We start from the raw sequence: 12,790 nt of genomic DNA, 5'->3' as shown, positions 1-12,790 counted from the left end.
GGTTTAGGTGGTATCATCTGCATAGTCCCTTGCTTTTTACCAACTAGGTTACTAAAGGAAAATCCATTTCTGGGACCAGATCTCCCTCACTTTATCCCCACCAGCCTCAAAACTTAGAGTTGTGACCTGGACTATTCTTTTCAGCCAAGAGGGGCAGGATGGGTATTCCTTTAGAGACAGTCATTGCTGCTTGTTAATCAGCCAGAAGGATGGCAGTTGTACGTGAAATATAGCAAAATGTGACGTTTTGTGTGTTTTCGGTCCATAACCACATGTTGCAAATTCACTTGAAATTATATTAACTTTCTGTTGGAAAATAATGGACTTGAATTAACTTTGCAGCCAGTTTGTAGACTAAAGGACGAATTCTGCTCTTTGGTATAAAACCAGAGTAATTCTATTTAATTTTGCAGAAGATGCTAGGAATTTTTTTATTTCTGAATGTATCAAAGACTATACTTTCTTTTATCAACATGATGAAAAGAGGTGATTTTTGTTTAGGATGAAAACTTCTTTTACCTTCTAGTGCAAATTGGAACCCATATTTATTTCAAAGGCAAGAAGCCATAGGAGACCTTGAAATCTATTTCTGGTTGAGATCAATTAGGTTTGTGCATGTGTTTTTTTGTTGTTATTTTAAAACAAAATTTTTAGCATTTGGCCTTGGAAAGATTGCCATAAAAATTCCAGAACCAAATGGCTCACTTCACATTAAAATTAGGACTATTCCAAAAATGATGCATTAAATGCTAGCAAGACATTTCTGGGTTTTGTACTGGAGAAAAACACTAATTTTTTGCTGTTCTTTCTGGAGCTTATTTAGAATTTTCTCACTAGTAATTTATGTGTTTGCTGTTGAGCAATGTCCTTCTAATAGACCTTATTAAAAGCAAGAATGTGGTAAAGGTTCTGGTTGATTTTCTATGTATAAATACAGTATGTTGTCCATACAGATGTTTTTATACTAGAAACTTAAGACCTCTTGGAAGACAGATCATTGCAAGATGGAAAGAGATTCACTAGTTTTCCCTGGCTTTAATTTTCAGTTCTGGTTGGTGATGCACTATTTGTCTGAGATGACTGAAGAGCAAACTTTAGTGATGTACAGTGGTCATCCTTTGGGCCTCTTCCCCAGCCATCGGTATGCACCTCGATTAGTCATCACCAATGGCATGGTGGGTATTATCATCTCCTTCTGTTCTCCTCACTCTTAGGTTGTTTTAAACTTATTCCCTATTAGATTTTCATAACATGCGTAAAAGAAAATGCTTAAGGCTAAATTCTGCCCTTATTTATTCCAGGGCAACCCCCACTACGTCAGCAGGGTTGCACTGGTATAATTAAGGGCAGAATTCTGCCCTCATCAGATGGTAGTGATTTTCTGTCACAGTCAACGTAGGGCAGCTTTGAATGAATGACCTAGAGGTGAAAGTTTCTAGGTTCCATTGTCAGTCTTCTGAGCCATTCAGTATCCATCTTTTCATCTGTTATTCAAGAGAATAGGCAATTGCCTTCTGTAAGATTTGCAAATCAGGTAAATTGCATGACAGATGAGTTGCTTTTTCCATAGTATTAGAACATATGAAGACAAAATCCATTTGCCTTATCCTTGGGATTAGTCCCATTGCTGTCCATTGATTTACTATTGGCATGAACAAATCTAGCAGAATTGTCCTATGGAATAGAACCATTGCTAAGTTCCAAAGCTTTATTACTTTCCTTTTTAGGTTATTCCCAACTATTCTTCCAGAGATGAATATGAGAAAATGTTTGCGATGGGAGTTACAATGTAAGATATGCTTCATTATTATTCCCCTTTCAAAGGTTTGCAATCTTGTATTAACTAAACCTGAGTCAGGGACCAGTTATCTTTTGTTTAAAATTTCGAGTGTAGATGGACTTTAACTGTGTTCCATAACTGAGGTAAGGCTCTGATTCAGCAAAGCACTTAAATACATGCTTAATTTTAAGCACCAGCAATCCCATCTGTGCTCAGCAAACAATTTAAGCACACACTTAAATCCCATTGGGACTAAAAGTTATATGTATAAGGACTCAGATGACTCAAGGTCTAAAGCTATTTTTGATATTTTGGGAATAAATTATTTGATTACATTTACTTTTTTCATTGCTCATCCAGATTATGGAGCAGGGGGATTGTTCACTCAATTATACAAGAGTTTGCATTTCATGGTGAGAAATAATGGCTGCAGTCCTGTGACAGTCATGGGGAAGCAGGTGCACATAAATAAGGAGCACAGCTGAGGAGGGTTAAAATGGAGGATGAACAGGGAGGCTAGCATTCTCAAAGGAATCTACGTGAGTTAGGAATCCAGGGTCAAATTTTCAAAAGCACTTAAGTGATTTAAGTGCTAAGTTCCACTGAAAGTGAAAGGGAGATAAGAGCCTCAGGGTACATGGGCACTGCAAAAAGACCAAATAGCCAAAACAACCCTCTGCGGGGAGTCTAAAAGCCCAAGTCAACTGACTCAGGGCTTGTGCTGCAGGGCTAAACAGAGCCAGGTAGACATTCCCACTCAGGCTGGAGCCCCGGCTCTGAGACCCAGCCTCTCCCCTCATCGGTTTCAAAGAGTGGACTCCAGCCTGAGTGGGAATGTTTGCACACCTATTTTTAGCTCTAAAGCACAAATCCTGCAGCCCGAGTCAGTTGACCGGGGCACTGAGACTTGCTGCCATGTTTTTTGTTTGTTTGTTTTTTTTGGAGTGTAGACATATCCTAAATCATGTATGGTGCTTTTGAAAATTTTCTCCTCGGTTTTGATTGTCTTTCAATGGGAATTTGGTACCTACATCATTTGGTCCCCATTGGGAGTCCCAGTCCAACCCAAATAAAGCCATGCTTCCATTTTGCTTGTTTGTGCTGCATTCAAGCAATTACCAGCAGCAAGTGCATTCTCAAAGCTCCGCTCGTATCCATATTTGACCTTATTACAATAAATAACCGGCATTGGGCTTTTAATGTGAAATTCCCGTTGAATTTCAGCACATGGCAAGATATTGATGGGGTATCTTCTTTTTGATGGTGGTAGATAATCTTTTACTCTTAATGCGGACAGGATTCAGTTAAATTGCAATCTTGATAATACCAGGCTTTCTAACAACAGATAGCATAGCCACAGAAAATTCTGTTTTAATTTTCACCTTATTCTGAGTTGAATAAAATGGACATCATTGTGCTCACTTCAATTGATAGGTATGGACAAATGACAGCAGGGAGTTATTGCTACATTGGACCACAGGGAATAGTCCATGGAACAGTGGTAAGAGTTTTGGGGAGGGTCTTTTCATTGTCTGCTAGAGTCGGCTGCTGGCTGGAGCTGAGATGACTGCTGTTATCAGGATGCTCCTGACTACTAAAGGAAATCAGTTTTGCCACCTCATTAATAGAACTGTAGATGTTCCCACTCAGGAGCTCCCAAACCCTTCAAATCAGAGATAGAATCATGATCCAGATCCAAAATCTGAGGGTGTCTTGATCCAGGGTTTTAATTTGGGCTCATCTTTAGTTACAACAGGTGAACTGACTGAACATGCATTATCTAGTACATTGAATGTAGCGTGTTCTTGGTCCCTCACTTTCTTCAGTATTGACCGACAGTATTTTGTTTCTGCCAGATTCTTTCTGCAAAATGTCTCAAAATCCTGTCTAAAGACCCCAGAGTATATCCATGGTGACCTTTGGATTGAAAGGGGCCTTTAGTTAATATGTATTCCATTCCCTGGTCCATGGCAGGATTGATTCTGGCATCCCTAAACCATCCACGAGCATCGGATGTCTCTAGCCTTGAATATCTTCAGGAATGATGAGTCTACAACCTTGCTTGGCAGCTTGTTCTGTTTTTTAACTATTCAAATAATTTCTCCTGATATTGAATGTAAATTATTCCTTAAGCCAGTTCCATTCTGTTTCAACCCTTACATTCTTGAAAAAGGTTGGAAAGAGAATTAGACCACCCTAAAAACACCAGTGCCTTAGAGAATCTTAACCAATTCTACTGGTAAACTAATATAGGCTTGACACAAATATCCAATCAATGTGAAAGTATACTAGAGATATATACATGGTAAATATCTTTCCATTTTAGGGATTTTAGGGAAAGGGGTTACCAATAATTGCTTTCTTGTGCACTGTGCATTAGCTAACAGTGCTGAATGCAGGTCGTCGCTACTTGGGTGTGGAGGACCTGGCTGGGACAGCGTTTGTCACCTCTGGACTTGGAGGGATGAGTGGTGCTCAGGCTAAAGCTGCCGTCATTGCTGGGTGTGTGGGGATCATTGCTGAGGTAAGACCAACACCTCTTTGTTTTCGTTCTGTATTCCCTTCGCAGGGTTCCTTTAAATATTGCCTCAGATCCCTCCACTCTCCTGAGGCTTGTTTCTCATTCCTTTCAATTTGCCTTCCTGTGCTAACCTCCATTCTGGCAGCATCTACTCCTGCTCTTTTATAAAACTCGCTATCCCACCAAACAGTAACAGGCAAGAATGGTCTGAAACATGCAATTTACGTGATCCTCATTTAAAAAATATTCTCTCCCAAGAGCTGTGTACCCTTCCCATTGCTGATCAGATCTCCCTTCCCTTTCCTACTCTCCATCCTCTATAGTTTGTTCTCAGGTCATTGTATTAGATAATAAGCTACTCAAAGTATGGACTTTGCTTTTTATATGTTTTTAAAGTGCCAGGTACATACAGAGTGCTATATAAGTAACAAAGAAATGTGGAAAAGGTGCTGCAATATTAGCAACTCCACAGCTGTGCCAGGAAGAGAAAAAAGAGCCTCTGTGACCCTAGTAATTTTATCACTGCAAGAGGAGGGAGAGAAACTTGTGTTTAATTTTGCACAGGTAGAAATCAGATTGTTTCATAAATCTTATGTCAAAACCTGTTTCTAGCCTTTCACAAATCAGACCTCAAATCTAGATGTAGCTGGTCAGATTCCAGACTCACTTACTATGGGCCATGAGGATAGTTTGACCCATACTGTTTTAAAGACTTATGGTAATTAATATGGGCCAGATTCTGATAGTGTTATGCAAAGTACCATCTTATTATACTGAATTCAGTGAGATTACTTGTAGAAATAAGATCCTACCCCACATGAGAAAGGAATATCAGAATGTGGTCTCCTATCAGCCAAACTTAATCCCCTGCAGTTTTGTGCAAAATAAATATTTAATGTACATTAGTAATAAATCAAGCAAAACAAATCAGTAAAACATATTGCCAGAATATTTACCAAAAAATTGCCACCAGATTTGCCCAGCTACTTTATACTAATTGTGGTGAGTCCTCTTTTCTTTTAATTATGTGGACATCTGACCATTAGTAAACAATAGACACTTTCCCACCACTCTTGCTCAAAAATAGCTTTTAATTCACTATGTGGAGGGGACATTGTTGGCATGCTAACTACAAGAGTGACCAAAGTGCAGTCTGTTGACCAGGTGAAGTCCATGAGCTACCTATATTCAAGGAGCCTTGCTGCCGGATCACAGAATGGAACATTTTGAGAACCAAACAGCAGAGGTGACTGCCTGTTGACCAGGGAGTTGGTCTTTCTCATATAAAGCAGTTTATAGGAAGAAATAGGTGGCAAACCTCTGCAATAGGCCAGGTCACTTCCTGCAATGAAAGAAACAAGAGTATTGGAATCTGACCCATGGTAATTACCATTAAACTTTAGAACATCCTTGGCCAAACTGCTCCCATGGCATGTAGTAAATCAAAGCAGAATCTTATCTATCTATGTGTAGATTTGAGGTCTGATTTGCGAAAGGCTATAATTTCCTCAGTTTTCCAGGGTTCAGTCCTTGTTGCAAAAGTCTTTACATCAAAACTTGATAGCACGGGCCCAGGATAGGATGGATGACCTTTGCACATGCTTAACCTCTCAGCAGGTAACTTTCTGGTGAGAAATACTGACATTATATAAATACATTATTTTATCCAGACCTCCAGTCTATCATCTTGATTGCTCAACTGCTACAACACAAAGAATAGATATCAGTGGATGCTGTCCACATCACACCCATGTCCTTTTCATTTCTAGGCTACAGATGATTTTGTTCAGGACACTGAGAGTTGGCCTGGTCTTTATCTCCGGTGAAATGATCCTTGTAGAAAATGAGTCTCAAGAGCACATATGGAAAGCTATATATATATTTTAAGGAATTATTTATGCAAATTACATTGATGAATCATGCAATAGATGTCATCTTGTGAGATGTGGCCTTCTGAAGTAGCCAAAGAAGAGATTAAAGGGGAAACTCTTATTCCTTCTCAGAGTGACATGAAACAGATTTTTTTTAAAGTTCAAAGGGCCAAATGATCCCTAGTGTAACTCCACTGGTCCCGCTGGAGTTACACAAAGTGTGTTGTGAGCCCATGTGGTTGATGTCATTTTAAAAACTGCTGATCAAAGAGCATAAAAGATTTCTAGAATCTGATGAAAAGGAAGTTAATTTCTTTCGGTGTGTTGATGGAGTCTATGAAATGAGTTCCAAGACCCTGTCAAGATAAGTCTGAAATACAGTATATGGCAGGGGTGGCCAAACTTATTGACCTTCTGAGACTCCCCTCTCTACTGGGCAGAATCCTCTAGCCCCCCCACCCCAGCTCCGAGTTACCCACCCCAGTCTGGTCGGCGGAGAATGGGAGGGTGGCATAGAGGGCTCCGCCAGCATCACTGACTGTAAAAGAGCTGCATGTGGCTCACGAGCCACAGTTTGGCCACCCCTGGTATATAGGTTAACACAGAGGATTTAGATTGTCTTGTCAGTGCAGCACTCAGACCTTTAATATTGTGGTATCAGAACCCATTTATTTGTTACATACCATTCTGCATTCTTTTCTCCATCACTGTTGATTTGTCTGGTACTAAAAGAGCATACAAAGAGAAGCAGTCTCCTTTAGGTAACTGACTTCTTAGTGTGCTACTCTATTGGTGTTACCCCAAACCAGGGTTTTTAAATAATATTCCTTATCAGTGGCATGGGAATTGATGGAATGTTTCAACACTGAAATAACTGGGCAAGAGGAAGCTTTCCATCAATTTCGATACAACTTTTACGTTATGACCTGTTTACGTATAAATGGTTTGGTGACTGGAAACGATGGAAAGAAAATGCTGGGAGTGGATTGTGGGAAAGCACGGCTGTTTAAATGGGTGATTATATAATACTCTGTGTGTGTGTGTGCACGCACATACACGCGTGTGCGCACGTGCGCACATGCACACCAGCCTGGCCACTTAAATCAGTTCCTGTGCTGCAGCAGAAAATTGGCTTGCATTAGTTTTGCAGTCTGCTTGTGCCTGGAACTTATAACTCACTTAAGAAGCCTTAGTGATGTGAGTGTGTTTATCTATTCATCTTTAAATATACCAAAGCCTTCATAGTAGCGATGTCATTTGACGCAGACACAGAAACACACCAAAACTAATGGTGGTGCAGGTTTCAGATTTGGGATTCATCTTATCTGGACCCTCAAAGTTCAGAACGAGAAGGGCATTGGGTCTAATTTTGACCCATTTATTTTTTTTATAGAAGTGGCAGCTGGCTGGAAAATAGGAAAATATTTTTGCTCATTTTGTTTCCATTTTTTCTGAGAGTTTTGAAAATTCCCAAACAGCTCTAGACGACCAAATCCAGTGACGGTTTTAGTTCAGCAAAACCTCTCTTAGTCAGGACTGGAGCTGGTGAAAAAATTACCACCACTGTGTTTTCCACAAAAGATGGCTTTTTGATTCAATGGAAATTTTAGGGGAAAAATTGCAAGTTTCATAGAAAATATTTGGGTTTTCATTGAAAATTTGAAAACTGAAACATTTTTGCTTTCAGTTAAAACATGGAAAGTTTCAACAGAAATTTAAAAAAATGTTATTAACATCTTTGTGGGAAAAAAATATTATTTCCTAACCAGCTCTCAACAGGGGATTGTTCTCTAAAACCAGGTCGGTGTGAATCTGGCTCAGTGCTTAATTTGTGCTGGGCCTTGCCAGCGCTTTGCCGTGTCAATTATAAAAGTAAAAAAATTGCTTGAGCCCCAGCACCTCTTTCATTACAAATTAAGCACTGGTCTGGCTCCCATTTTATCAAACCCACAAAGTTTGGGGTTGGGAAGTGGTTGGACAAAAGATTCAGCTTTTTCTCCATTCCTAGTCTGAAACAACAGAAACCAGAACTGATGGAATCTTAGACGCTAGAAGTACAAAAGAACTATTGGATCACCCAGTCCATCTCCTTGAAGCTAATGCAGGAGTGTTGCCTTATGTACATTTGTTAGTGTTTCATCCAGGGTCGTTTTAAAGTTGAAGATGGAATGGGGAAGTTGTTCGGTAGGTGAGATGGCAGTCCTGAAATCTTTATGCAATTTGTCTCAGGTTGATGAAGCTGCACTTTTGAAACGTTACAGGCAAGGCTGGCTGATGGAGATCACTGACAGCCTGGACCACTGCATTGCTCGGCTCAGGTATGGCTCATGAAGTGCTGAGTTTGTCCCTGTGCGCTAAATCCTGCTCAAGGGCTGAAGTACTCACAGCAGCCCTTGCAATTCCCTACATGGGTATGTGGGGGAAGGATTATAGGATCTCTTTCCTCATTCCGCTTCTGCTATTAATTTAGGTAAATGAGAAGAGAATCAGGCCCATGTTTTAGAAACTCAGATCATGAATTCCCTGTCTTTTTATTGCTCCTTATTCCCATTACAGAATCACTGTGGTTTGAACAGGATGAGCTAGATGGAAGTATAAAATCTCCATATTGGGGATGTGGATTTAAAGAATATTGTTGGAGTTTTTTTAAATGAAAGGAATGGTATTTGGCCTATCCAGCACCTTAGCCTGTTCAGTACTAACAGCACACTTGGAGCTCTGTTTGCTCTGAAACTCTTTGGGGGCTTCTTTCTGTTTTCAGAAAGCCTGCCTGAATAAGAAGACTGGTTCTTCAATGTGTGTTGTCCAGTTCCTGGTACGGTGCCTAATCCTGTATTGCTTACGCACCCAGAACTCCCAGTCTATTCAAAGAATCCCACTGCAGCAGAGGGATCCTCTTGTACGTTTAGGATGATAGTGTTCATAACCTATCAAACTGTTTGAACCCACATATGTTTTCCTCTGCTCTTTTGAGTGACTGCTTTGGTTGTTTGTGTAGTTTGTAAACTACAGCTATTCAGATGGTGAATTTTCTTCATCCATTTCCATTTTTTCCATCTATTATAGAGATGCAAGAGCGAATAAAATTATCCTTAGTTTGGGCTACCATGGGAATGTGGTAGATCTTTGGTAAGTACCCGATGGTAGGTGGCGCTCTTCCTTGTTAGAAGCCTGGAACAATGCCCAACCTTGTAGATAAAGGGCATTGTCCTTCAAACCAACTGTTGAACCAGCCTCTTGACTCTTGGTGGTCACTAAACATCTTTGTACTTTTTACAAGAACAAGGGTGTTAAATCTGGTGTCCAAATTGGGGAATTACATTTTACCAACTAAAGTACTCCTTTTAGGCACAAATGGATAACTTTGGCTTTGGAAACAAAGAACGAAAGCAATAAGGTACCAAGTGGTGTCTTAATAAAATTGTTTCTTGGTAATCAGAAAATAGAGAATGGTGTCTTAGGCCTGGTCTACACTGACAATATAGGTCAACGTAAGGCAGCTTACGTTGACCACATGAAGTATGCGTCTCCACTGGCATGTCAGTTCCGCTGACCTGAATCGTGGTAAAATTCAACGTAATAAAACCACCTCCGCAAGTGGCGTAGCACTGAAGTCGAATTCTGTGGATCGAATGAGCGTCAGCGTAGGAAGAGCGCAACATAAATTGACGTCATTGGATTCCGGGAGGTATCCCATAATGCTCTATTCTGACCACTCTGCATATTCACAGTCTGCTGCACAGTGGCCACATAAACAGGAAATAGCTCCTCCCCTCAAGTCCCGGGAAATTTTGAATTCCCATTTCCTGTTTGGTCAGCATGGAGAGAGCTTGCCAGCACAACTGATCATGGCAACTACGCACCCAAACGTGCTGTAGTCTGGAGTTGACCTGAGGTCTTGGATCTCATTGGTCTGTGGAGCGAAGAATCTGTTCTGGCTCAGCTCTGAGCAAACAAAAGAAATTTGGATATCTACGAGAAGATATTTCATAGCATGTTGGAGAAGGGGCACAACAGGGACACGCAGCAGTGCCGCGTTAAGATCAAAGAGCTGAGGCAGGCTTATCAGAAAACTAGGGAAGCTAACAGTTGTTCTGGCTCCTCACCCAAAACATGCTGATTTTACGAGCAGCTGCATGTGATTCTCGGCGGAGACCCCACCACTATGGCACCACACAGCGTTGATACCTTGGGGGAATCCGAGACCAGGATGAATGAGGACGAGTCTATGGATGGATGAGGAGGAGGATGATGATAAGGAGAAGAACAGGAGGCAGGCGAGTGGGGTATTCCTTCTCCCTGAAAGCCAGGAGCTCTTTGCAACACAGGAACAGCCCACCCAGATGCAGGAAACTGTGACTGACCAGGATGTCGGGGAAGGCACATCTGGTGAGTAGGTACTGCAAATTGCATATCTTTGGTTATATCCCCAGTCCAGAACCTTGTACCAGTGGGAAAAAGTGGTGTGTGTGGTGGTGGGTCTGTGCTTCCTTGTACTTGGTGTGCTTAAACATTGGGTTTACCACGGAAAAGATTATTTATGTGCACAGGGATGCTCCGAGATTCCTCCATGCATATCTCCAGAAAGCTTTCATGTAGATACTCTGCAAACCTTTGCAGGAGGTTTCTTGGGAGGGCAGCCTTATTTCTTCCACTGTGATAGGACCCTTTCCCCTGCCACTCTGTTATTAATTGTGCATGTATCATCGTGGAACACAGCATAAGGGCCAGGCCTGTAGCCATATGCTTGCAGGAAATCCTCCCTTTCTGCCTGTGTGACCCTCAGCAGGCTGATATCACTCATGGTTACCTAGGGAACATGGCGCACATTTACAGTACGTGCCCAAAAAAGTTTTTTAAAGTGTGTGTTATTGCACAGCTGAGGATGGTTTCTTGGTTCAGCACACAGCAAGTCCCTAAGCAGGACATTATTGCTATGGGCTTTGGGCATCAACAAAAAAGTTCCCATTTTTTCCTCCAGAGATGAGTAATCTGTACCCATCCCTCACCCTTTCTACTGCCTGTTAAAAGCCTGATCAGTTGGGAGCCCAACATCCATGCTGCTCTAGGGAGCATGGACTTTTGCAGCATGGGCACTGGGGATTTTCCTAACATAGATGCACTAGCCCCTTACTTATCATGGCTGGAACAGCACTCCGACCCCTGCAAGAGTTAGACAATGGTATGCAGTTCTAACCTTCTCTTGGGAAGGCTAAGGGGAGTTATTTATAAATTAAAACAACAAGAGTCCTGTAGCCCTTTAAAGACTAACAAATTTAATTTCTGCAGGCATGAGCTTTCGTGGGCTGTAACCCACTTCGTCATATCTGACGAAGTGGGTCACAGTCTACGAAAGCTCATGCCTGCAGAAATTAAATTTGTTAGTCTTTAAAGGGCTAAAGGACTCTTGTGGTTTTTGCTGTATACAGACTAACACGGCTACCCCTCTGGAAATATTTATAAATTGTAACATTGCTTTTTGTCCATGGGGCGAGTTAACAATGGCAACCTTGTGCTTTGCTTCTCTTACAGTGGACAATGTGGCCTTCAACACACCGTCTCATACTCCTGCAGAGCTCTTGTCACAGAAAAGAAGGTGGAAAAAAAACCACGGGATGACATGTTTAATGAGATAATGAATGCCTCTGTGATTGCTGACACAGAGCTAAAAGCATAGAGGATTTTATTATCTGACAGGCTGAACATGAACATGGACAACAGAAAGGCAGCACGGGAATATGAGTGTTCAACACAAGATGAGATGTTGCATATAATGCATGATCAATCAGACATGTTGAGGCGTCTGGTTGAGGTTCAGGAAGCTCAGTGGCAAGACAGACTTCCTCTGCAGCCCCTGCAAAACTCTGAGCTAATGCATTCTTTCCTGGCCCCCACCCCAAAGTGGTCTAGGAAGAGGTTGAGAAAGATGCAGTATGTGCTGCATTCCTCACCGGTTGAGGCGAGCAGAATGAGGTGACGGCCCCTTTAAGGAGTGGGAATGTGTGATTCTTTCATGTGTGCATAGCCAAAATGGGCTTTGTATCCCCTCTCAGGCCCCCCACAATGCATGCAGAACGTTCAGTTATCTTCCATTTCCCCCCTCTGGGAAGGATCACCAATAAAAAAAGTACTATTGTACAATTCATTATTGTTTATTAATTGATAACAAGGGAATAAAAGGAGGAGGAGGTTTGTGGGGGGAATGGATCGGTGGGGGAGGGGAAGGTTGGAGGAGGAATATACTGCTTCAGAATTCATTACTGTTTATTTATTGATAAGAAGGGAATAAAGGGAGGAGGAGCTGGGGGGAACTGGAACGGTGGGGGAAGGAGGAGAGGGATAATTAGATCAGTGAGAGATGGATAGGGGATGCAAAGTGAAAGCACAGCAAGGGTAAGCAAAGCACATTACTGTTCTGTCTCCTTGCAAAAGCGTTTTTTTAATGATTCCCTGAGGTGCAGCACTCTGCAATTGGCTCTCAGCATTGCAGTGGCATCTGGCTGCTCAAAATTTGCAGCCAGCCTATCTGCCTCCACAACCCAATCCAACGGGAATTTCTTCCCCTGTGTCTCAAAGACATTATGGAGCACACAGCAGGCAGAGATAACTATTGGGATG

The 12,790-nt window shown here is 41.6% G+C and overlaps 1 protein-coding gene across 3 annotated transcripts in view; it reads left to right on the top strand.

Moving 5' to 3' along the window:
- Positions 1–12,790, top strand: part of UROC1 (urocanate hydratase 1) — a 75,817-nt gene that overhangs the window by 25,479 nt on the left and 37,548 nt on the right. For all 3 annotated transcript variants that reach the window (XM_067544320.1, XM_067544319.1, XM_067544321.1), the window contains 6 exons: positions 1,047–1,175; positions 1,728–1,789; positions 3,215–3,281; positions 4,161–4,304; positions 8,402–8,490; positions 9,239–9,301. In XM_067544320.1, coding sequence (XP_067400421.1) covers positions 1,047–1,175; positions 1,728–1,789; positions 3,215–3,281; positions 4,161–4,304; positions 8,402–8,490; positions 9,239–9,301 — 554 coding nt within the window. The remainder of the gene's footprint in view (positions 1–1,046; positions 1,176–1,727; positions 1,790–3,214; positions 3,282–4,160; positions 4,305–8,401; positions 8,491–9,238; positions 9,302–12,790) is intronic.

Source organism: Emydura macquarii, unplaced genomic scaffold, assembly GCF_026122565.2.
Source record: "Emydura macquarii macquarii isolate MOO-44397 ecotype Brisbane River unplaced genomic scaffold, CSIRO-AGI_Emac_v2 contig_968, whole genome shotgun sequence".
Taxonomy (NCBI): Eukaryota; Metazoa; Chordata; order Testudines; family Chelidae; genus Emydura; species Emydura macquarii.
This window is presented reverse-complemented; position numbering and strand designations above follow the sequence as displayed.